Raw genomic sequence first — 22,427 nt, 5'->3', positions numbered from 1 at the left:
GCAGTCCAAGTCCATTTCCATGTCAACGGAAAGATCAATGAGACCATCCACGTATTTAACCCAAGGCAAGTTTTCATCCTCATCCTTGAAAAGTAAGGCCCTGTTGACTTCCCTGTCATCGTAGATGCCAAGAGCCTTATCTACATCATCCTACGACACAACCCCGTTGACGACCACAAAGACAACTCAGTCGACGACCACACCTTCAACTATCTCTGTCATGTCCCTGTCAGCCACGATCAGGGCTATTCCGGCGACATTCTCCGCTCGCCCGCCATCGACTCATTCGTGGGCACAACCATCCTCATTGGATGCCCTGCCCCGGCCTGTCAGTCCTCTTTCACTAGCTCTTTGGATCATCCCAGAGAGAGCTTGTTCATCGACTGAAACACAGGAGGACGTCCCCCAACAGGATGCCAATCTGGCAGAGCCATTAACTGTTTTATCCGATGGCGAAGATGTGTTTTTAGAGGAGAACCTGTCCATCCCCAAACTGAACATGCCTCCTCCTAGAGCAACCACGGATCAGGTGCCCTCTCATAAGACAATTCCACCACCAGGGTTAGTTCCTCCACCAGCTCCTAGCGACATCTCATTGGACATCCTAGCCACTCTACAAGCTTTAGTAGCTGAGCTTCATCGCAGGCTGCCTAACCCTGCTGTGCCGCAAACACCTAAACTAAACACAAGTGGTACAGCTGCTGCTCCTCGCCCTATCGCCCCCCCCTCTCAAGTGCCAGTTCAGCGAACTGATATAGAGTCAGATGATGCAGCACCAGGCCTCCACTCACACCACAAGCATGGACACGGATGGGTTTGATGACGACATTGCAGCAGACAGCCAACCAGATGGCGTTCCTATAAGGAATTCTCCATCAGATGAAATTGGATCTTTTCACGCCCTGATGGTCTAGTGTGACACAGATGTTTGTACTGGCCCATGAAGAGCAAATAAATAGCTAGCTTGCTCTACCAATGGCGAAAACAACACCGGAAATCTGTCATAGCCATACCCCTGCTTGATGACATTTGGGAATACGGTCTGTTGACTATGACCAACCCTTCGTCTGCTAGTCCCAAAAAAGAGAGGTTTGACAAAAAACATAGGGTCCCAGATACGACGCCCTCATGTTTAAGGACACAACCTACTCTAGACCCAGTGGTGTCAGCAGAGACCTGCAAACGCTCAGCCAATCCTTCCTGTTCAGTCCCCACGGACAAGAAGGGGAAGCACCTAGATGCTTTTGGAAAGAGGATCAGCACTACAGCTGACACAACCATCAAAGCAGCCAACGCCATAGCTATCCTGTCCAGATACGACTGGGAGCTCTGGTTCAAGATGAGTCTCATCCTAGAATTCCTTCTTGATGATAAGAAACAGGAGGCTTTTGCCCTTCTTCGTGAAGGAGAAGCAGCTTCATACCACGCACAATCTGTCTCCGACATAGCGGAAACTGGTTTTCGGCAGCTAGGAAATGACAGTGCTTTGCAGACAAGGCTGGCTCAAGGCTACCAATTTCCGGCCAGAGGTCCATGAAAAGGTGGTCGACATGCCGTTCAATGACATTGACCGGTTTGGTAAGACAGTCGAAGAAACACTGCAGACATCAAGACCGGCACAGCCCTCTCTGGGCAAATTGCAGCAAGGGGGGGGGGGGGCGTGGCCCACTGCGAGACGATGCAGACGTGAGTCCTTTTGGCTCCTGTTGCCGCATTACACTCCTGGAAGTACAGCCTGTTAAGTGATCGCTAACCATCCACAAAAGGCACCATACGAAAGATGACCCTCTGTGGCACATTTGGGTGAAATCGAGGTACTGAAGACGTCTGCTGCACTGAACCCAGGCGCTTTGAAAATCAGAGGCGAACGGAACTTCCGAAGCAAGATGGCACGGGGAAACAGATCCGGAGTCGGACTGAGCAGACTCTGCGGCTCGTGGCCGGGTCCTGGAGCCCTTCCGGCCCCGGTGGTGGGCCGCTCCTGTGTGCGCAATCTGAGAGCAGCGGTGCTGCGCACGGGCGGCGGACTGGAGGCGGACTGCCCGCAGCGCCCCGGCCGCGGCTCCTACCTAAGGGGCGAGGAAAACAAATAAGTACAGGCACGCAGGCCACAACAGTGGTGCCCCGAGGGGGGCTGGCTGCGATTTCTACAGACCGGAGCGAACGGTGCCTAGAAGCGAAGCAGGACGAGGCGGACCACAAGCCACAAGGTACAGAACAACATAACATACCCCCCTGGGTCCCTGGTTAACTGGGAAGTGCAGTCTGGGCGACTGGATAGGGTCCACCCAGGGAGACAACGTGAGGCGCATGCCAGGTTGACCTCAAACTGTCCAAAAAAGGGGTGAGAGGTGACCCCATAGGTATCGAAGGTGACCATCCCCCATATACCACCTGTGACTTTGCTGAGCCGATTGGGGTGTGGAGATAGAGCGCTGAGCTACTCCACCGCAATACCTGCTTGCACACTACCTGGTGCCACGACGGGCGACAGTGAGTCTGAGACTAATACACTGAAGTTGACCTCAAGGCGTTTTGGCTAGTAGAATTATCGTAGACACTCCCCTTGCGCAAGACCTGGGGGAAAAAAACACCTGTGGAACATGGATACCCTGGGAGGCTGACAAGTTGGAGACAAAATTAACACCCGCCAGCATAACCGAGCGCGGTGGCTCGGCACCGGAGCCCGCGGAACGTCCACGGGCTCACAAGTACCAAACTCCACTGTGCCCCCGAGGCCCACCACCAATCGGGGCTAGGATAACCCCACTGGTCTGTCACTACACGGCCGCCGCGAGACCGATCTGGCTAGCATCCAACAAGACCCCTGGCAGGAATACCACTATAAGACCACGACTGGGCCAGGTGGCAACCATGGGCAAAGAAAAAACGAAGAAGCCTATTATCCAGAATAGGATTGAACAATACACTGTTCCTTCATCACAACATGCTGATCTTCAGCCGCAGCACTCTGCAGAGACAGAAGCCGTACACACGCTTTCCCTTAAAGACGTGATGGCCGCCATAGCGGACACCCGCTCGTCTATGGAGCAGAAGATAGACCGAATAAGCCTAGATGTCTCCCTCCTCAGACATGACCTGCAAACATTGTCTGCGCGCACTGGAGAGGCAGAACAGCGCATCTCGACTGCAGAGGATGGGCTACGCAATGTGCAACAACAACTCCATGGAGTCTCGGCCACACTCAAGACTCTGGAGGCTAGGGTGGAGGAAGGCGAATGAAGGTCCAGGCGCAACAACGTCCGTATACTCGGCATCCCCGAGAAAGAGGAAGGGCCTTGCATTGAACTTTTCCTGGAACAATTACTAACAGACCTGTTCGGCTTGCACTCCTTCTCTAAATTTTTCTCTATAGAGAGAGCACACCGTATGCCCGCAGGTAGGCCACTGCCCGGCGCTTCACCACGCACTGTGATAGCGAGGTTCTTAAACTACCGAGATCGGGATGCACTCTTACAACTGGCAAGAACCAAGGGCACGGTTACCTTCAATGGGTCCAGACTGGCCTTTTTTCCCGACTACACGAAGGAAGTACAGAAGGCGAGGCAATCCTTTGGAAAGCTTAAGAGACAATTGCAAACACTGGGAGTCAAGTACGGCCTGCTCTTCCCTGCACAATTGAAAATTTACCATAAAGGCACAATCCACTTTGACGGTCCCGGTAAGGCAATGCACTGGGCGGAGCAGCACATTGAAGGGGACTGGTCGACACCCTGAGGTAATAGACATAGAAACCCCAGACCACCAACGGAGCAACGTTGCATACCGGACCAGCCACCACTGCCGGACTTACCAGCGAACAGAGGACTCCAGCTGGGGGCTCAACCTCCTGGCTGGCATGCAACCACTTTATGGACAGCACCACAGTGAGCCCTTGGGGGGCTACCAAAGGCGTTTCACATACTTATAATGCGGCAAGCAGAGGATTGCTACCCTCGCACTTGGGGTTTAAACCCCCCCCCCCAACTTTTCTAGTTGAACTTCAATAGGGGCTGTTAAAGCTGACACTCTACCCTTTTTGATTGTCAACAATGTTTGGGCGACAGGTACTTCGTGTTGGGGAGGAGTATAGGGAGGGGGAGGGAGGGAGTTGGGACCGTATTACGCTCAGGCAGTGCTTCAGTCGTCAATCTTCGTTTTTATCACACCACACCGCCACACACCATGATTGTACTCCTTTGGGTCATTTGCCTGCCCCTCCGATAATCTTGCTAGATGCCACCTGATCAATCTCAATCGCCCATGACCGCACGCCCCAGATCCCTTAGGGTCCTCACCTGGAATGTGAACGGGATGGGCTCCACGATTAAGAGACGCTTGGTTAAGCAGCTGCTTTCTAGACACTCCCCCAAAGTGGCCCTGCTTACCGAAACACACCTAGCGGGATCACACTGTATTTTTTTTCTGAGGACCAACTACAGGACCGCTTTTCATGGGGGATACACCATGGGATCCAGGGGCACCCTTATTCTTATACATAGGCGTGTCCTGTTTGCCTTGCAGGAACTAGAGCAGGACCCTCAGGGTCGATACGTGCTGATCCTGGGGACACTCTGGTGGGGAAACATTTGGGTTTGTCTCAAATTACTCCCCGCCTGGACTGGGGCAGGAACTTCTGGATGAACTGACCACCCTTATGGGCAAGCATCAACCGGATAAGTGGTTTCTGGGTGGCGATTCTAACGACGTCATGTGTAACACCATGGACCGCTTCCATCTCAGACACCGTAACCCGAATCTTCCCACGAGGCTGTCCAACTTTGTGTCCGCCCTGGGCCTCTGTGACATGTGGCGGGAACTACACTTGGGAACCAGAGGTTACTCATTCCACTCCAGGCTTGACTATCTATTTGTCCCGCACACAGACCTTTTCAGAATACTCTCGGCAGACTTACTCCGTGGGGAATCTCGGACCACTCACCTCTGATGGTGGAGTCGCGGCTGCAGGGTACAACCCCCCCACCCCCCCAGAACGTGGCGGCTGAATACCTACTATCTGGGCTGGCCGGAACTGGTTGACCGCCTCACAGAAGTCTGAACTGGGTACTTCGAGATTAACGATACTGGCCAAAATGATCCGATAGTGATATGGGAGGCCTATAAGACCGTGCTGCGGGGAGAAATAATCTCCTGGACGGCGAATAGGAGAAGGGAGAGGCTCCGGAAGATAGTTGAAGCAGCGGCGGAGACAACCCACCAGGAGAATGACCATACCGTCGACTCAACCCCTCAGACCCACACGTCCCTTAAACCTGCCACTGAACACCTCTGAAATCTTATGTTGGATAATGCCAAACAAGCCCATTGGGAATCCAGAGCTAGGATATATGAGCTGGGGGACAAAGCGGGGAAAATGCTGGCTTGGTTAGAGAAGAGAGACGAGGGACAGCGTTGTGTTCGGGAGATCACCACCCCACAGGGAGAGAGTTGCCGGTCAGACGCTGAGATAGCGGAAGCTTTCGCCCAATTCTATGCCACACTATATCAGGCCCCAACCTCGCCGCTTAACCCAACCCTCCTTGATGACGTGGTAATCCCCACCCTGTCGGAGCAACAGAGGGCGATGCTGGACTCCGACCTTTCGGAGGCTGAAATAGTAGAAGCCCATGGACAATTGCAACCAGGGAAAACTCTGGGTCCAAATGGGTTCCCGGTTGAAATCTGGCAGAAACTAGGAGGTAATAACACAGCACCTCGCCTGCATCAGATGCTGTTGGCCGCCCGGGAACAGGACTCCCTCCCACAAGATTTGTGCAAGGCCACCATAGTAGTTATCCCCAAGCCTGATAAACCCCAGGAGAAATGTGCCTCTTGCAGGCCGATCTCGCTAATTAACGGCAAAGCCAAGGTCCTGGCCAAACTCTTAGCCAACCGGCTCCAACTGGTAGCGAACACATTGATACACCCAGACCAATGTGGCTTCATGCCACATAAATCAACCCGAATGAATCTGCGCCGACTCCACCTGGCGCTAGAATGGGCTCCTATTCTCGATACCCCATTGGCCCTTTTAGCAGTTGATTTTGAAAAGGCATTTGATTCAATCCGATGGGACAGCCTCTGGTAAATCATGACCAGTATGTGGTTTGGAGAAGGTTTTCTGGGATAGTTAAAACTGCTATACACAAATATCCAGGCAGAGGTTAAAGTGAACGGGTGGACCTCCCGATCCTTTCCTTGAGGCAGAGGCACACGACAGGGGTGTCGCCTGATCCCCCCCTCCTCTTCGCCCTCGCCAGAGCGGGGTATGGACGGGATTTAGATGGCCTGAGGGACACAAAGACCGTACCTCTCTGTACGCTGACGACCTCCTGCTATACCTGGCCGAACCAGTTTGGAACTGTCCTATAGTAACCCAGATGCTTGTTACCTACAGGGAATTTAGCGGACTGAGAATTAACTGGAAGAAATCTGTACTCTTCCCAGTGAAAGGGGTGGGGGGGTGGGAACAGGCCAGGCCACCGGGCTGCCCGTACCGGTTGGAGCGGCAGGGCTTTAAGTACTTGGGGATCTGGATAACAACTGATCTTACTAAATATGCAATGCACAATCTCCAACCGATTATCGAAAGGTTTGTTAATGATGTCCACCACTGGAAACTTCTCCCTCAAACTCTCATGGGGAGAGCTGCACTTTTTAAAATGATTGCACTTCCAAGATTCCTCTATGTCCTGCAGAATGCCCCACTCACGATCCCCACCTCTGAATTCAACCGTACAGAAACCCTCCTCAGGGAACTCATCTGGGGGGGAGGCCAGTCACGTATGGCACTGAGTACTTTGCAGAGGTCGGTTTGGGAGGGCGGGATTGGGGTACCCCGCCTCCAAACCTACTACTGGGCCTCACAGCTCGCTGTGGTCAATGACCTGCTCCTTGGAGACAGGGCACTACCTCACATCAGTGGCGAAGTGGAATCCATGTAGGGTACAGACCCATTACAGGTATTATACCAGTCCCCACAGCGGCCTCCCCCGCCGACAACTAAGGCCCACATCGCCACCATTTGGGGACAGGCACCAGTGTTTGTTGGGTGGGGAGACAAAATAACTGCAGCGCAACCCCTATGGCAAAATAGTAATCTAAAGGAAATTGAGAAACTAGAACCGTGGCCGCACTGGGTGAGAGCGGGAATTCTCAAAGTAGAAGATATCCTGAAGGATGGGAAACTAACCTTGTTCGAAGACATGCAGTGCAAATTCCAACTGTCCACAGCCAAACGATATCACCTCATGCAGCTGACCCATGCCCTGAGAGCCCAAATACCTTCAGAGGACACGGTCCCCGACTACACACCGATAGAACGCAATATGCTGCCTGCGTATATCCCCAGCAAATGCACATCCATCCTCTATAACGCCATCACATCCTTTGCTATCCCCAAGCTATCGAGACTAAAGACCAAATGGGAAAGAGACGTAGCAGAGAGAGATCCAGAGGACTGGATCCTGGTCTTGATGCACCCGCGGGAGGTGGCCATTTCCTCTAAGCTCAGGCTAGTTCAACTAAAATCCTGCACAGAGTGTACTACCCTCGAACTATTTTATATGGCCGGAAGAGGGCAACGAATCCGAATTGTCTCCGATGTGGAGAGGAGGAAGGCACCTTCTTTCACATCCTGCGGTCATGCCCCCAGATCCGCGCCTTCTGGAACACTTGTTGTACAGAACTGTCCAGGGCACTCACTTGTTCTATAGAACTGGACCCGAGGGTCCTAATCCTGGGTGTGCCAGACGAGTCTGATTCTAATAAATGGGAAAAACTGATATTAAATACAGCGACGTCCCTGATGAAGCGCAACAATGCACAAAAATGGGGAGCGCCAGACCCCCCCCACCCCCAGACACTGTGGGTACTCGATATGGACTCATGTGCCATGATGGAACGCCGGGTCTATGATGCAAGAGGCTGTCCGACCAAAGTATCTAAAATAGGGGGGAAATGGGAAGAGACTGGACCTCGACAGAGAGGGACAGTGGGGATCACTGCACGAACGGATGGAGGGTGGCCGGAGAGGAGAGGGCGGCCATGGTGATCAGTGATAATAATAATAATATTATGCTGACGGATGATTGAAGATGATGTCCTGGAGTGCTTTCGTTTTTTGTTTTTTGTTATTATTCTCTTGTTCTATGGCTGTTTTGTTCATGTCATGAAAATGCAATAAAATGTTTTATGAAAAAAAATTGCAGCAAAGGGTCCAGTCCTTTCGCTCAGGAAAGTATCACTTCTCCAGAACTACACGAGACTACCGGCCCGCCTACCAGTCGCCTTCCTACAAGGCTCCATCGTACTCAACACCAGACTTGTACAAAAGTAAGTCCCAATCTTCCTTGGGCAACCAGCGCTGACGTGGCTTTTTGCAAGCCAGAGCCAACTTGCTGAACAACCCTGACCCACCCCGGGCTCAACTCTCTGATGTTTCGCACCCCTGTGGCAGGAGGACTCTCATTTCATCCAGTAGTGGCGGAACAGCACCAACGACAAATGGTGCTAGCCCTCATTCAGCAGGGCAATATACTGGAGTTCTTCAAACGGCCACCAACCATTCCTCTGGTGCAGAAGGTAGAGAAACACACATTTGCTACTGCAAGAAGTTCAGTCTCTCATGTCAAAGGGAGCCATGGAGAAAGTACCAGCCACACAAGGAGACTGCGTTTTTCTCCAGGTACTTCCTGGTAAGAACGAATTCAGTGGGTTGGGGGCTCACACTAGACCTCCTGGTCTAAACAAGTTTTCGATTGCCCAATCTTTCAGGATGGAGATGCTGTAACTGGTCCTAGCATCCCCGTATTTGGAGGATGCCTACTTCCACATCCCTATTCACCAGAAACACTGCCGCTATCTGAGTTTTGTCATGGCGGGCTGCCAATACAATTTCAAGGCTCTACCCTTCGGGATGCGGGATGTGGTCAACACAGAGGATTTTGGCTTGGCTCAAATTTCTCTCTTGGAAAACTGCTTTCCTTGTTGCCATCACATCATCGCGAAGGGTAGGCGAGATCCAAGCTTTTTCCTGCCAGGCACCGTACCTGGTTTTCCACAAGTTGAAGCTTGTACTACTCAACCCGTCCTTTGTGCCCAAGGTTCCTTTGACATTCCATCTCTATGAACCAGTGGTGTTACCGGTCTTCTTCGGATCCCTTGTTTCTTTGGCAGAACGATCTTTACATTCCTTGGATGCCGTACATGCTTTAAAGTACTAAGTCGCTCGCACAATATCAATACGAAAGACCTCTCCGCTCTTAGTGACGTTTGGTCCCTCTGATACAGGCAAGGCTCTCTCCAATTCTTTGATTGCCAGGTGGATTTCTTCTTGCATTTCTTTCTGTCATCAGCAGGCTGGCAAGCCTCTCCCTGGCAAACCCATTGATCATTGGACTAGAGCGGTGGCCGTCACTACTCCATTCCTCTGTGGGATTCCCCTGCTAGACAAGTTTACTAGATTTCACTGTATCGTCTGGGATTTTGTAGACGTAAGGTCAGTGTCTCCTGTAGTAAGTGTTTCTACAAGGAGCTTACCTCTGCCCTTGTATGGTTATGTGGTACTGCTTTTTAATCGATTCACGTCATGTGAATCTATGAAAAATCCAATGCCGGAGAGGAAATAAGTTACTTATCTGTAACTCCTGTTCTCCAGCATTGGTATATTTCATAGATTCACATGTGACCCTCCCGCCTATCCCTCTGGCTCTTCTTGGCACATACTGCCCCTTTGCGAGCATCGTGCTTCTATCAGAAGATGGCCTACAGGGGTGGAGCTAAGGGAGCCCTTGCTGTGGGCAGTATGACCTCCGTCTTGAGCCAGAGCACCTTAAATTCTGGAAACTCCTCAAGACCTTCCTCTTCTCCTTCTCTCTCCCTCTCCCCTCCTAACCTCTGTTCTTTCTCTACACCCTCCTTCCTCGTTTCCCTAACTCTGTTCAGTTTTTGCTGACTTGTTGCCTGGTTCACCTCCACAGCCTACAGGTCCCAGGCTTCCCCACCAGTCTTTTACACTTGCCTTGTGGTCACTGCACTATGTTCGGCATTACTGCACTTTCAGTTTACGCTCCATGAGCAGGGCAGCCTCTCTGCACTTAACCCAGGGCCCTTATGGACTGGGCGTGTCTTGCTCCTGCCCCAGATCCCCTTCCTCGCATCTCCGTTTGTACGTATGCATGACCTAAATGTACTAGGACTAGTACGTTTGTCTGCCCTGTCTCCCCCCCACCTTTTTGTCCCCGCCTCCCTAGCTTGGTCCCAACTGTAACACTTCATTCACTTGCACTAGGAGAAATGCCTTCAGGCCTAGAATGCTAGTTTTTAGGTTAGATCATTCAGAACATTCAAGGCCTAAGAATGATTACTGTTATTTCCTTGTTCCCTTCCTGCCTTGAAGTGCTTTGAAGCACTCCACCTGTGTATAAGCGCAAATAAAATACCCTTAACCCACCGGATGAGATGCAGTATTCCTCCCTTTCCCATGATGAAAACCCTGTAATACCAGAATTCTTAATGAGTTCTTAATGTCCTATTGTCATTCTGGTCAGGCCCTCACCTTTGACCCAAACACCCACAATACCTTTGTTTCTGATGTGCCTTCATGTGAAATCTTAGAAACCCCATCTGAGAGTTAAAAGTCAAATGACATCCTTGGACTCCAACTCCTGTAACCACCCAGGTCCTGAGATGAGGAGGAGGATGAGGAAGTTTGTGCAAAGTAACAGGAGCTCAAAGTACAACATGCAGGCTAGTTTTTCCAAGTCTTCAGTGCGTGGGACATTTCAAGATGCATCCTGGGCCCTGTGAGGTGAGTGTCCCCCTTCTCGCTCTCTGTGCCTCAATTTTCACCACTTTGTGACGTTTTTCAGCTCTTTTCTTCCTCCCTTCCATGCCTCTACCGACCGTACCTGGCTCTCTTAGGGGACCTCTGCCCTGCTCTCTTTCCCACCCCGTCTACCTCCTCTTCCCCTGATTGGGTCCTCAGAGGGTGCCTGAATCTGCTTCTAGGGACCAGGATGCTGCAGTCCATCTTTCATCCTGGTCCCTGCGAGGTGAGCCCTGTGCCTCCGTTGTTGCCACTTTCTGACATTTGTCTGCACCTTTCTCTCCTTTCCTACTCCTTTTGTCATCTTTCCATACCTCTGCCTCCATCTTTGCCACCACCTGCTGTTTTTTTTGGCCCTTTATTCCTCCTTTTATCACCTTCCAGGCCTCTACCATACCTGGCTATCTTAGGCGACCTCTGCCCTGCCCTCTTTTCCACCCACCCCCCCCTTCCCCTGATTGGGTCCTCCTCAGAGGGAGGTGCTTTTTAACACTGTGCCCCCAGGGCAGTCCCTGCCCGGCCAGCCCATCGGCTAAGGTCCTCAAGGCAAAGCGCAGCTCCCAAAGAAACCACTCCAGTCAGTGTTTGCCCAGGAGGCTAGTGGCCAGCCGTCAACCAGCAGCGACTGACAAGGCAAGTGTGGTCTGGGTGGGTGAGTACAGCAATCACTGTTTTCCAAAAAGCCCTGCCACTCTCTTACCTACATAACATACCAACATTAGCCAACTAGTAAATATTTCTATCACTGCTGTGTACCAACCTTTAGTTGGTTTTATTTTACTGTTGTGTCCCATACGTAGGCATTCTCCCTCTATCCATATATCTCACATCTCAGCGTTTTGCATTTCCTGTTGGGCCTCCAATTTAGATGTTCACCCTAAGGCCAGGTGAAGTTTTGCCATGCGTCACAGTTAGATAGTATTATGGAGATTAGTAATTTGTCACAACAGATAGGGCAGTGTAGATTAGCCACATAGAAGAATTTAGCAAGCAGCCAAAGCACTAACCACCCCGCTTCTACTTCCTCAAACACACCACCCAAACACTAAACATGCCCACTGGGCTAGCCAATTTATACCCGAACACACCCAACAGAAGCAACACACACTTAGAACAAACAAACCCAGACAAAGGACCATACCCGTACAGGCGCAACCAGCCAGTGCGCACAACCTTTAACACCTGCCAGTCTACACATAAACATCCCAACATAACAATCACATAGAAACATCCCAGGCATTGTGTTAGGCAGAATCCTGTGCAGTTCCCTTGGGGAACACTGCAAAACGATTAAGACTACATGAGTAAGCAGTAAACCCAATTGGTAGCAGTCTGCACCACCCAGATCTACCTAGTAGCTGTGGCTGAGCAGTCAGACCTCTCTCAAGAAGAGTAAGGTAGTATATAGAGTATACACAATAGGGCTAAAAACACAGTAGAGCAAACAAACACTGACCAGAGCTTTGTATAAAAAAGTATATAATTATTTATTTAAAACACACTTTAGGCAATATACTAGCACTCTAAGTCAAAAGCAAGTTAAAACACAGTCAGGTAAAGTATACACACCTCCCTTGATAACAATCGGACAAGTCAGAGTTAAAACACAACGATTTGTTAAACAGATGTGAGCGCATAACCTGATGGCACGCCAATGGTTCAGTTAAAGGGAGAGAAAAAGACAGAGCATAGAAATAAAACAGGTCCCAACACTTTTAGGAGTTCTCAGCAAGGGAAGAAAGGCAGTAAATACTGTAGAGCCAAAGTTCATAGGCCAGGCCCACTTTAAAGGGAGCACAGCGAAATGTGCCCAGAATCACACTGTTTAAAATGCACGAAAAGTCTTTGCAGAATGTTCAAAAGGGGTTGGGGTGATTCAAGAAGGAAAGGTTAGAACGTCTGGGGCCAGCCCAGTTGGCAAGCCAAGGATTTAAGAGTCACCTTGGGGAAACCAAAGAAAGGGAGGCCAGGCAGGACACAGTACCTTAAACGGAGAGGAGGCTCCAGCGGTGGCTGTTGTTCCTGGCAGTGGTTGCAGTTTGTTGTTTCGGCCAGGGGAAGAGAGGATCTCATCGTGGAGGAAACGTGGAGTCGTTGCACTGCACAGGGATGAAACCAGCCGCGGAGTTCGTCAATAAAAGGTGTGTTCCTTTTATTCGCGGTCAAAGTGGTGAAGCTTGGCTATCCGGCCACCGGGGTGCTTGGCCCGGGCGAGTCGACCAAGAGACGTCTTTGGCAGGCGAAAAGGGCGAACTGGTTGGTCCCACCAGCTCAGAGGAAGAAGACTCGTCCAGCAGAAGATCTTCTCTTGTCGGGAAAGTGGTGAGGTAGTTGCAGCAGGACTTCACCAGTGGTATCGTCGTTGCAGATGGCTCAGCTTCTTCCCTCTTCGGATTCTTAGGTCCTGTGGCGACTTCTGAAGTTCCAGTCCCATAGGCGCTGCTTTTATGCAGAAAAAACCCCCACTCATCAGCCTAGCCGGGCGGCTCACCACTGGGCCAATCAGAGTAGAGTGCGACTTGGGTTGCTGAGGCAACGCGGTTCAGGGTGCCAATTCCCCCCTCCACCCTTCCTGTGAAACCCAGACAGAGTAGCACAATTTGGAGGGCTTCTGTGGAGAAGCCCGCCAAAAAGTGGAACAAAGGGCTCGACCTTGGTCAGAGTTAGAGACGGACACGAACGCCATTTTAGAAAAGAGTTCTGGCAAAAAGACCCAACCGTTAATTTAATATTAAATAAATAAACCAGCGGTATCTTTAACATTCCACCAAAAAGTGGTGCGTTTAAAATCAATGGGAAAATCCCATAGAGAATATTCGGGTGGAATATTTTGCGTGGTAACCACTGCCACCAGCCAGAAACTCGACAAGAGGGATTGGACAGTGCCCCCTTGAAAACAGACCCAGGGGCAATATAATTAACCCCTTACAGTACTTCCACAATATGATGGTTTGTACTGGTTCTGTTCACAATTTAGGACTAGTAAAGTCAATGGTGACTTTACATGCTTTGGGAGACAGTAGGCAGTCCCAGGGTATGGAGTCTATGTTTGGGGGTCACTACGACACCCCTGTGTTACTGCACTAAGGGTGCTGTGTAACACACACATCAAAAAATAGATGATACCCTATGGAGCAGAAAGAAAACCCCATAGCCCATAAGCACACAAAAAGTCACATACCTCAAATCATGCCTAAGAGTGGGAGGAAAAGAGTCTCACTCTTAGCAGGAGAAAAAAACAAACCCCAAAAATCCAGCAAAGCTGCTGAGGGACTCCCTAGGTTTGGGAAATTAGCCTTATAAGAGAATTCTCCCTAACACATTGGACTTCACCTGTACGGATTCAACAAGCCAGTGTACACAACCCTAAATACCAATTATCTACACATAAAACACGCAAACACACCTCAACACAACCAACAGCCACACAGAAAACATCCCAGGCATTGGACCTTACCCATACAGAAACAAAAAAGCCAGTGCATGCAACCTACCATCTGCAGGCCAACACGCACATCAGTTTCTTCTGGTTCTGGACCTATCCTATCATTCTTCCCTCACTAACCAACCCTGTCCTCTTTCTTGCAGAGCCACGTGAGAACCTGGAGACTGCCCTTCGGTGGTATCTGTGCGCAGTATAAATCAACATAACATAACCTATTGGATCAAGCAGTGCAGGAGAAGACGTTGAACCCCATGCTGAGGCTCACAAACGTGAGGCACACAGACAGTTGTGGTGGAATGGAGAAGTCTACCGGGACAGGAGGAGAAATGCTGTGTCTGAGCAAGAAGGGCTGTGGAGACACCGGGAGCCTCGCAGGAGCTCCTGGATGTCTGGCCACTAAGAGGCAGCGTTTTCCAGTCCATGTCAAAAAGGAAAGCTGGCATGTGACCTCAGAGCCATGTAGGACGCTGGAAAAAACGTCCACACAAACACTGAGAGAACTCGCACTTGTATTCATATCTAGGTCTCAGAGACAGCTAAAAGTGTCACTGCTTTGAGAGAGCATGACTTTCTGGAAAACTCGCATCTTTCCTTTTCCCACAATGGTATAGCACCGAGCTTCGCACACAAGGTCTTACAAAGCTACAAAGACTGACCACCCTGGGAGAGCATGCCTCGTTCACTAAACACACTAAGGCGTCAGGGAAGCTACAGGTACTACCCACCTCTGCTTATTTGGTCCGTGAAGGAAACCCACTGCAGACAGATTTTTCACCCACCCTGACAAGCAGTCCATGTGAAAAGACCTTCAATTGTAAACATTGAGCACTTATAATCCAAGTAATATACCACTATGGTAGGGGAAAGAACTAGTCTTCCTAAAAACACGAGAGAAACAGAAAGGGAACAAGAGAAACAAGGTAAAGGGATAAACAGGGACTGTTCTGAAAAGTGCATAGAAATTTGTTGTGCTTTATAATGTAATGTGTGTAATTATTTCTGATCAGATCATGGCATTTTAAGAAGAGTAAGGAGACAAAGTGAACGTTCTGTAGTAGACAATGATCATTTTGCAGAAAATAACATCTGCATTTTCTGTGAACTTAAATTTCTTTTATCCTTCAAAAAATATTTGTGTGGGTGTTTCCAATGTAGAACAAAAGCTATGTTGGCATCTTGTTAATGCACGTTTTATCTAGTTCTGCATACGTCAAACCACACCTTCAGATAACTTGTGTCCAAGAAGCCACCCCAATTAACACATTTAATGCTTTAAAAATGGTTACAATTTAAATAAATTCACATGGACAGCAAAAGGTGCCACAGTTGGCAATGAAAGATCAAAGCATAGGGGCAATATTTATCTCTTCAAATCTTCTCGAATATTTTTGTTTTTATCATGTTCTATGTGCAGCCACTCTGTTTATGCACCCATTTTTATTACCTTGTGCATAAATAAGCAATTTGTTGTCATTGTTCAACCCTTTGCATATGGGCTTTTATTTAATATTGTTCTACTAACATTGTTGGTCATTCCACCTTTTGGGATTAACACTTTCAAATGTATATATACTCATGGAGGCAGAGTGATTGTCTGCAAAGACTAAAAAGTATATCTCGAGAGGTTGAATTGTGTAACTCATGTCATTTTCTTTTTCTTCAGATGTTTGGGAACTGGACGTTTGGCACTTTGGTCTTCACTGTTATGGTTATTACAGTTACATTGAAGGTATGTTATGTTTTGTTCAATAAATTAATTCTAAATTAACCTGTGCTTCAACATGACAAAAACAACTAGCTTAAAATTGTTTATCAAGTTCAGTTATGTAATGCATAACTTCTTCTTGTAGTTATATCCATTAGTAGTATTGAGTACACAAGCATGATGAAACTCATACTTCTAATGGACTCCTTCATCCATCAGATTCCTCTTCTAATGTTATGTGGATTTTGTTAGAATTGATTTCTAAACTCTGGCCTGATGGACAGAGTTTAGGAGGCCGCCCTTGTTATAGTGAACAGGGTAAACTTCTGAAAGCCTAGCCAAACTAATCAAAGTAGCATGGAGAGTGGTCAAGTCTGAGTCTCGGGAGAGGTGAGTGGTGTAAAGGGTTCTCAATGAGTCCATACAGTGAACCAATCAAGGATTACACATAGACAGTGAGTTATAAAAATTCTCTTATTTATTGTAGGTCCAAAAACACACTATGAAAAATAACGTATGCATGTAGTAATATCACACAATACTAAATAATATGAAACGACTATATAATCCCAGTTATGCAGTGCAAAATAATCAATTCACTCCCCACAATACCTGAAAAGGAAGGTAAGTAATCATACTTAGCAGCACCAGTCCACATGAATTACAACCCTAGCCAGTGGTGTATTTAGGCTTTCTGCTTCCCTAGGCCCAACCAGGTGCATGTCTCTGCCAACACACACACACTTTAACACTCTCCTTTCCAGATTCTGCTCATTCTTCAGGCTCCACACCTTTTTCAACCCCTTTACGTTTTAGGGTTTCTGACCACAAGGTTTGTCTTTTGATTTGCTAATGCACCAGCTCTCTCCCAGATTTTGGCAGGAAATTATATTACATGAAAGTCAATGTTTTTACACAAACACAATTGTAACCGTTAGTCACTGTAGATTTGCAGGCAACTGGTTGGTTGAAGAGCAGATGAGTGACACCATGTGAGCAGTAACGCCACAGCAAGGCTTTAACTATTGTTACTGAACATCACACATAGCTCCTTTCACCTACACAATCGCACACAATTCACTCTGTTTTTACCGTATGCAACTCCATACATTTTTGGAAGTTGTTGTTACCACTATATTAGCTAGTCAATTGTAGTGACCCTAGCCCCTGAAGCAGAGGCCAAAACCTAGCATTCAAATTGTATACAGCAATTTGACCAGGATTACACAATTTTAACTATGGGGGTTTTTGGGGGGGCTGATATAATATGGTTTTCCTAGTTCCAAATTTCAGATCTCGTTTTACAACGGATCAATCGTTCATTTATGAATTGGAAAACCAAGAATAACACACATTAATTCAAACTCCCAATAAATCCCTATCAACGTTGGTGACACTTAATATTGTATATGTATTTCTGATATTCTGTGTGGAGGAGGGTCCAAAGTCTGAAACTTCCATTTCCTCACTTCTGGTGTGGCCTTAGAAAGCTGCAATATGGATTGGGCTTAGGGAGTAAAAAACAAGGTTATAAAACGTAAAGCAGGTAACGCCACCGGCCAGGGAGACATTGTGCTAGTAGTTGCTGCTCTCCCGACATCACCACCAGCAGGCCAGAGCAGCTGATAGATGTCGCTAGAATTCTGGGACATTACTTTTATTTGTTAGCATTGCTCAATCTCCTCTTCTGCAGGAAACCCGTAGGAGGAGTTATATAATTAGGGTGTTGAAGGACATGTTAAAAAAAATTATAAAAAAATAAAAGATTTCATGTTTGAGCAAAAGTTAAAAGAAAGAATTCATGGTTTGAATCTGCAATACATGTCACTGTACTAATTTGGCAAGTTGTCAACAGTTGATGTATTCCAACAGTGCATGCACAATGATGTAGGGCATTGGACCAGTTCTAATATCTTAAATATTAAAAGGATCAATTGCCTGCCTCTGTTATGTATCTGTGCACTCCAGGGTCTCTAGAATATTGCACAATCATGTAAAGGAAGGATCTGGTTTAAGGGGTACATTCTTTTTCTTTGCTGCACTTGTACAATTGGCTAATCATATAATCATAATCTGTCCAGTCCCAGATATAATGGAGGCCATTGCATCTTTTTCTTTCTGAAGATAATCGGTTTAGGTAACTTTCCATCAGGCTCGGACTGACCTATTGGGCAACAGGGCAACGCCTGAACCAAAAATGCTAGTGTGGCCAGTTTTTTTGTCGAAGTGGGGCAGTTTTTAGGGGCCCATGTTGGCCGGTTTCAAGTTACTTGCCCAGATGGCTAGGAGTTTTGACCAGTGTTATTGAATAAATATTCTTTAAAATGCACAATTTGCATCATATATTATGAACAATCTCCCCTTGGGTACTACTCAAACAGTCTGTCACAAAAGTAATGAATTGCCATTTGCAACTGTGGGCCACTTTTTCATTGATGCCCGAGACAATGTTATCCCCCAGTCCAAACCTGCTTTCCATAGATAGATACACACCCACAAACTTTGTGACAATGAGTGGGCTCAAAATGAAATGTTTTAAATCATATAACACCTATAAACAAGTGCCAACAGTGCTGTAAAAGGACTTGGAACAGCCAAGTTCAGCCCGCCATGGTTCAATGTGACACCCCCTAGAATTCCTTCCTCATACGCTTCCCCATGTGGTGCTTTAACTTTACAGTCACCTGCATTCAGAATCTTCCCTTCATGAAATATTAGCAGACCTTTGTTTTGCACACATAAATACATCACAGATGAAATACGCTAGAAAAGTAAGTTCCCAGACCTGGCCAGCAAGGATGTTAAACTCGCTGTACTTCATTTATATAGCGCAGTCACCCTGAAAGAATGAAGGAGAGGGGGAGCAACAGCACGGGAGGACCACTGCCCGCATTCTGTCATTGAAGCAGAATACGCCAATGCTGCATATAACGTGTGCATGTGGACTCTTCTCTGACATCAAAATATGTAGTGAAAAGTGTGGAGGCACTTGTGTGAAGTGGGCACTCATTTCCAAAAATTCTACAGGCTGTAGCACCCAGCCAGTGCTTTGCCATTTGTCACCTTTTACACCAGCTCGGCTGACCTTTCTCACTCTTTGCTTTGTAGTGCCTGCAAAGACATTCCAAGAAATGCTTTCTCATATTTCTTTTTTGGAATGCACACTGAAATATGCTGCTCCATGAAAATACACCGCCTGGGCCTGGAAGGCCTAATTGGAAATACGTCTCTGACCCTATTTTATAAAGTCCAACCCTAAGTTGAATGTGGCCTTGTTCCCAAAAGTCCACAAGGTTTCCAAAGAGTTTTGGGAGTTGGAAGAAAGTTAGGGTTAGTGTCCTGAGGATGTTAAAGTGGGTCCAAAAGACATATGAAGATGCTCACTGGTGAGTGAAACCTTTAATAGCTTTTGGAAGGCTCTAGGCAACCAGTATTGCTGATGCCAAGAGTTATAAAACAATTCAAAGGTTCTGCAAACTTTTAAAAGGGAGGCGATGGGATACCGGTAAGTATCACTGTAACTTACAACCCGTACTCTGATTTTTCCTCAGACTTGGTGGGTTACTGGAGGGTCGCCTGAGGTACGTTTTCCCACCTTTGCTTCTGGTCGCAGATGCCCAGGAGCTGCAGGTGCAAGAGAAGCTCTTGTCAGGTCCAGGAGCTGGTGCAACCTGTTCCTGTGGATGAATGCAGAACACACCAATGCAGACCTCCCCTAAGCACTCGACCAGATGTGTCAAATCTGGTTAAAGGGACGGTCCCTGATATAAGGTGACAGCAGGCGTCACAGATGTCACGGTCGAAGAAAGCCTCATATCTCAGGACCCGTCAATGGCAGGGTGTTGAAATTCCACAGGAAGGCTACTTACTGGACAAGCTGAAGACCCATTGACTTTCAAGACGAAACGCAGAACATTGATGCTTCTACTGCGGTAGCCCAAACTGGAGTTGGTTAGCCTACTGGATGTCCCAGGGACACTTCTGAAGAATCCAACTTGCAGAGCCACAGGAAGACCTCAAGACTGGTTGTTTCCACTGATCCAGAGGGTCGAAGCACCAACGAGGGTCTTCTGAGATTAGTAGCCAGGCGGGGCTTCACCGAGAGTGCAGCAAGAGTTGGTTGCCAGGCCTCTTCAGGATGCTTCCACAGATCTTCCTTCTGCATGGCTACATAGGATACTTGGCTCCTCTTCAGATCTGGAGGAGTGGCGGCAGGACCCCTCTTCTTACACGTCCCAACCAATAGAAGATCTGCCACACATACATACCCCAGCATTGGTCCAATCAGGGACCACTGTTGGGAAAACGCATGCATACACTCCAAACATATTGAAACCAGTTAGTGTATTGGAACCAGCCAGTCCCAACCCACATCTTGGCTTCCAAGTCACATGGGCTGTACTAGCCCGCAAAAAGCAAGGCTTTCCCGGGCGAATGCATGACCATAAAAGGATTTTCCTGACCTGGCAAGGCAGGAAAAATGCAAAAAGGCAAGGTGGCCAAAGAAAAAACAAAAAACCTTGTGGCATGCCCATGCTAGGACACTAGCCACTGTTAGTAGCCAAACGCAGTAAATGCTAGATTGCTAATAAACAGTGCAGCAAAAATCATATAAATGTAACTGCTGCCACCAGTTTGTCTTTAGGCACACTTGAAAGTAACCAAAAATCCATTTGAGAGTACTCTAGGATGACACAAAAGTAGAAGATGCATTGTGCAATGTGAAAAAGTTACCCAAAATAGTTAACATGTAAATCCCAGTACTGACAGGCCTGAAGTCAGTTGCCCCGTAACAAGTGAGCAAAAGTGCAGTGGAGTGAAGTTGAAGGCTTCAATTCACTGTGAAAAGTCAGGACAGGGTGAAAAACAAAAGAGGGTTGGGGGTCCATGGAAAAACTTTGCTACCAGATATGTACATCACACACCGCAGCCATTTGCATGGTCTCGAGGCATTTTCATCTTAAAGGGAAAGATTGGGTGGTTTTGTTAGGGCTGAAGAGGGAAAAGATAAGGGGCCTCATTACGAGTCCGGCGGTAACCGTGCCTGAAATTCCGGCAGGTTACCGCTGGACTCGTATTACCATTCCCCCTCCATGATTCCCGGAATTACTGGGGAATTACGACCCCAGTGACCCAGGAATTCCAGAGGCGGAATTCAGTAAATCCCCATTCCCATTGAGTCCCATGGGAATGGGGAAGTGGAACACCGGCACGATCTCGTGATGGTGCTGGTGTTTCCACGTCCGCCTGCAGGCAGGTGGTGTTAAACCCGCCAGGTCAGACCTGGCGGGAATGACACCTCCCTCCTGCAGAACTCGAGATCACCCGGTCCGGAAACAACAGTGGCGGCGGGTTTACCGCCACCGTTATTTCCAGACCGGGTGACTCGTAATGAGGCCCCAGGTGTTGGTTTACCTGGTGGTGCATGTAGAACCATTAGCAACTGTTGTCTGTACGGTGGTGCTTTCTAGATGGGTTTTGGTGTCTACACCAAAGGCATATCGTTTCCAGAATGGAGACTTCCAGTTTTGGAATGTTTAGGGAAAGGGTTTTCACTAGCAATTTGTGTTGGTGTGGTTTGTTGGCATGGCATGTAGAGAATGAGGTGGTTGAGCAGGAGGATCTTATTGGGTTTCTGTGGGGTACCTGGATGTGAAACATAACAGTGCATAATAGAACTATCCAAGGCACCCCCCAGAAGGCATACATTTGAATTGAACAGCGCAAAAAAGGAAGATGATGCAGAAATATTAGGCACAACTACATTTGAAACAGTATGGAAAACAATGCAAGGCCTTTTGTTAGGGGTAGATAGATGTGAACGGTTTATAGTGAATTTTTCAAATGGCATATTTCGAATGCCATTTGCTCGACACAATTTTAGCCGAATTTTTTTTTCTGAATGTTTCTTTTTTTTAAAAAAAAATGTTTTAATGGGGGGTTCCTCTCCAAACCCCCTCCCTTTTTTAAACACGTTTTTTTACTTACGAAACCAAAAAAAACATATAAAATAATAAGAATACATTAAAAAAAAATCGGCAAAATGTTTTCGTAAAAATGGTATTTCGAAAATAAGTTTTTGAAAAAATTACCGGATACCATGTGAACATCATAGAGCACAGTGCAATGCAATGCACTTATAAAGAGGCACCCAAGCATGGAAACACGTTGGAACTGGAATGGATTCTTTCCTCTCATGGAACCCTCATCTATGATGATCCTATCAGCGCAGCTGTTCTCAGAAACGTTTCTCTGCCACTGGGCACAGCAAGGCTCCACCTCGGCTATGTCCGACGTCTCTATGTGCCCCGCACCGGACATGACATTGGGGCCAGTATATATTGAGGCACTACATCCCATGAACTTGGTGTATTTTTGCTGCGCACTGTGGTCGCTGACCAGAACATGTTTTCTTAACAAAAATTGTCTCTATGTAATGCCAACTCCGT

At 47.8% G+C, this 22,427-nt stretch overlaps 1 protein-coding gene across 7 annotated transcripts in view; it reads left to right on the top strand.

Moving 5' to 3' along the window:
- ATP11B (ATPase phospholipid transporting 11B (putative)) overlaps window positions 1-22,427 on the top strand; it is a 1,683,501-nt gene that overhangs the window by 1,251,367 nt on the left and 409,707 nt on the right. For all 7 annotated transcript variants that reach the window (XM_069618659.1, XM_069618656.1, XM_069618658.1 and 4 more), the window contains one exon: window positions 15,937-16,002. In XM_069618659.1, coding sequence (XP_069474760.1) covers window positions 15,937-16,002 — 66 coding nt within the window. The remainder of the gene's footprint in view (window positions 1-15,936; window positions 16,003-22,427) is intronic.

Source organism: Ambystoma mexicanum, chromosome 10, assembly GCF_040938575.1.
Source record: "Ambystoma mexicanum isolate Mex_15411 chromosome 10, UKY_AmexF1_1, whole genome shotgun sequence".
Lineage (NCBI taxonomy): Eukaryota > Metazoa > Chordata > Amphibia > Caudata > Ambystomatidae > Ambystoma > Ambystoma mexicanum.
This window is presented reverse-complemented; position numbering and strand designations above follow the sequence as displayed.